Raw genomic sequence first — 2,491 nt, 5'->3', positions numbered from 1 at the left:
GCTTAGCTTCCCTCCCTCCAAATCTATTTATTTACCCTCCCGCGCAAAGATCCCATTCCCATGAGGCCATGCATGTCTCCATGTATACGTAGCTTGCAAGCTAAGCTACACATCTTCCTACCTAGGCTACACGTATGCATATGCATGGCCGGCCGGGTTAACTCCATCCTACAATCTTCTCCTCTCACTTCTCTCCTCACAAACCAAGTCTCGAATCTAACTAAACCACTACAGGCATCCATCACCATGGCAGGCAACACCTACGTATATATACACACTGCATCATGCCAACCTTCCCATCTCATCCTCTCTCTCTCTCACACAACAAAACCACGGCTGTATCCATCACGATTCCTTGCCCACGCCTCCTCATGGCGGCTGCCACCGGCGCCAAGCAGCATCCGCACCCAGCTCCACCACCCGGGGCAACGGTGGTGGACCCCAAGTTCGAGTGGACGGAGAGGGCCGGCAGCTACGTGCTCCGCCTCACCCTGACCGGCTTCAGGACGGACGACTTCAGGGTGCAGGTCGACGGCGCGGGCAGGCTCACCATCCGCGGCACCAGGCCGGGCGCCTCCCTCCACAAGGTCTTCCAGCTGCCGTCCTCCGCCAGCCTCGACGACATCGCCGGCCGCTTCGAGGCCGGTGTGCTCACGCTCACCATGCCCAAGCGTGCCGGTGTGCCCAAGGAGGAGGGTGCGCCAACAGAGCAGGTCGACGGCGACGTGAAGACAGGAGACGCCGGCGGTGAGAAGAAGGTGCCTAAACCCGCACCTTCCGGTGATGCTGCGCCCACATCCATCGAGGAGATCAGAACGAAGCCCAAGGAAGAGCAGCAGAGGCCGAAGAAGGAAAAAGAACTGGAGCCCAAGGCTCCCCAGGCGGCAGCAGCTGCGCAGACACCGGAGAAGCAAGCACCGAATCCAACCTCCAGCGACAAGGCCATGGCGGCGGTTGACCGGGAGTGCCTGGCAGAGACGGTGAGGCGACGCGGCGAGGAAGAGAGGGCCAAGGCTGCTGCGGCGGCGACGGCCATGGAAGCTAGAGCAGAGCAGGAGAAGAAGGCGGCGGCCTCGGCGTTCAGCGGCTGGAAAGAGCGCATGACGGAAGGCCTGGGCCAGCTGACGGACATGAAGTGGACGGAGAGCGCAGTGGAGATGGCGAGGAGGAACAAGGAGGTGGTGGCCGTCGGCGTCGCCGCCTTCACACTCGGCTTCTTCGTCTCCCAGAGGCTCTTCAAGAAGTGAGTAGCTATGGAGAATTGACTATGTCACATACACCAACTCGGTAATATGTACTGGCTAGTATTGTGTGGTTAAAATGTACGTTGATTCAACAACCATGTAAAAAGCTATGTGTGTAAGCAAAAAGTGTGTACATTGAGAACGAACATGAAGTCAATCAGCGTGTATAATTCAAAAATATCATGTCAAGATGCTCCATCTGATTGATAACATCAGATATCTGATCATGTACTCAATAGCAATTGTGTGATAAACAGTTGACGGGAAACTTGACGTTTATATTAGTATTTTAGAGTTAGCTGGTGTTGATATAATAATGTTGTTAATCTGTTGTGCACCGGTCCGGAAACTTCTTGATAGCTTGTTGATGCTCTAACTAGAAGTTGGGGTATTACGGTTGTGAAAAAAACATACAAAAGGCTATTACATCTTGTATAGTTCCATACAAGGTGAAATCATCACTACCGATGTTATTTAGAAGAAGACATCTTTATTGATGCTCCCAAATTCTTAGGCTTAGTAACAAAATTTCCAATTGGCTAAAAAGAACAATTCATACTGTTAATTGATTTCCAATGTGTATATATTCCCTATATAATGAAATGAGCTACATTATCTTTCTTATTAATAGTATTGGCATGGAAAAGTTCACACTTCTAATGATCGTACGTTACCTGTTTGCATTTTGCATGTGAAAGCTGAAGTGAAGGAGCCTCCCATGAGGGCTTCGGGTTTCTCTTTGTTCGCTAATTATGACGATTACCAGTGTTGTGTGCCACTAACACTTACAATTCTGCATCCATTCTGACTTTCAGGTAAAGAAGTAAAAATAATCGGATGCCAAGTGATCCAAGACGGACGATTCCGATAGGATGGTGTCTCTGGTGAAGAAAAAGGCAGATCGGGAATGGCGAGCACAAGGACAAGGGAAGAATGCCAAGCCCACGAAGCCACCCAAGGACCAAATCCTTGTTCGCGAGAGAGAGGAAAGGGAAGGCTATGGAAACTAAGAGCCACAACATTCCAAAGAGGGTGCAATATTATGTTCATGGAATGCTTGCACTTTTATTTAGATTTGTTCTGATTTCTTGATAGAAGAGATTATAACACTAGCAGAAAAAGGGCCTGTAGTCCCGGTTCATAAGGGCCTTTTAGTCGGCCCTCCACGTGGCCGCTGCCTGGAGGTCCACCTTTAGTCCCGGTTGGTAACACCAACCGGTACTAAAGGAAATTTTATGATTTTTTTT

The 2,491-nt window shown here is 50.1% G+C and overlaps 1 protein-coding gene across 1 annotated transcript; it reads left to right on the top strand.

Annotated features, from left to right (window-relative positions):
- The first annotated feature begins 320 nt into the window (after positions 1 to 320).
- Positions 321 to 1,427, top strand: LOC123176053 (translation initiation factor IF-2-like). The gene has a single exon (XM_044590451.1). It carries the CDS (start codon positions 372 to 374, stop codon positions 1,245 to 1,247), a length of 876 nt encoding a protein of 291 aa, XP_044446386.1. The 5' UTR covers positions 321 to 371; the 3' UTR covers positions 1,248 to 1,427.
- Positions 1,428 to 2,491: the final 1,064 nt, after the last annotated feature.

The sequence above is a fragment of the Triticum aestivum genome, unplaced genomic scaffold, assembly GCF_018294505.1.
Source record: "Triticum aestivum cultivar Chinese Spring unplaced genomic scaffold, IWGSC CS RefSeq v2.1 scaffold40132, whole genome shotgun sequence".
Taxonomy (NCBI): domain Eukaryota; kingdom Viridiplantae; phylum Streptophyta; class Magnoliopsida; order Poales; family Poaceae; genus Triticum; species Triticum aestivum.
The sequence above is the reverse complement of the archived record's forward strand: the minus strand, read 5'-3'. Positions and strand labels throughout refer to the sequence as shown.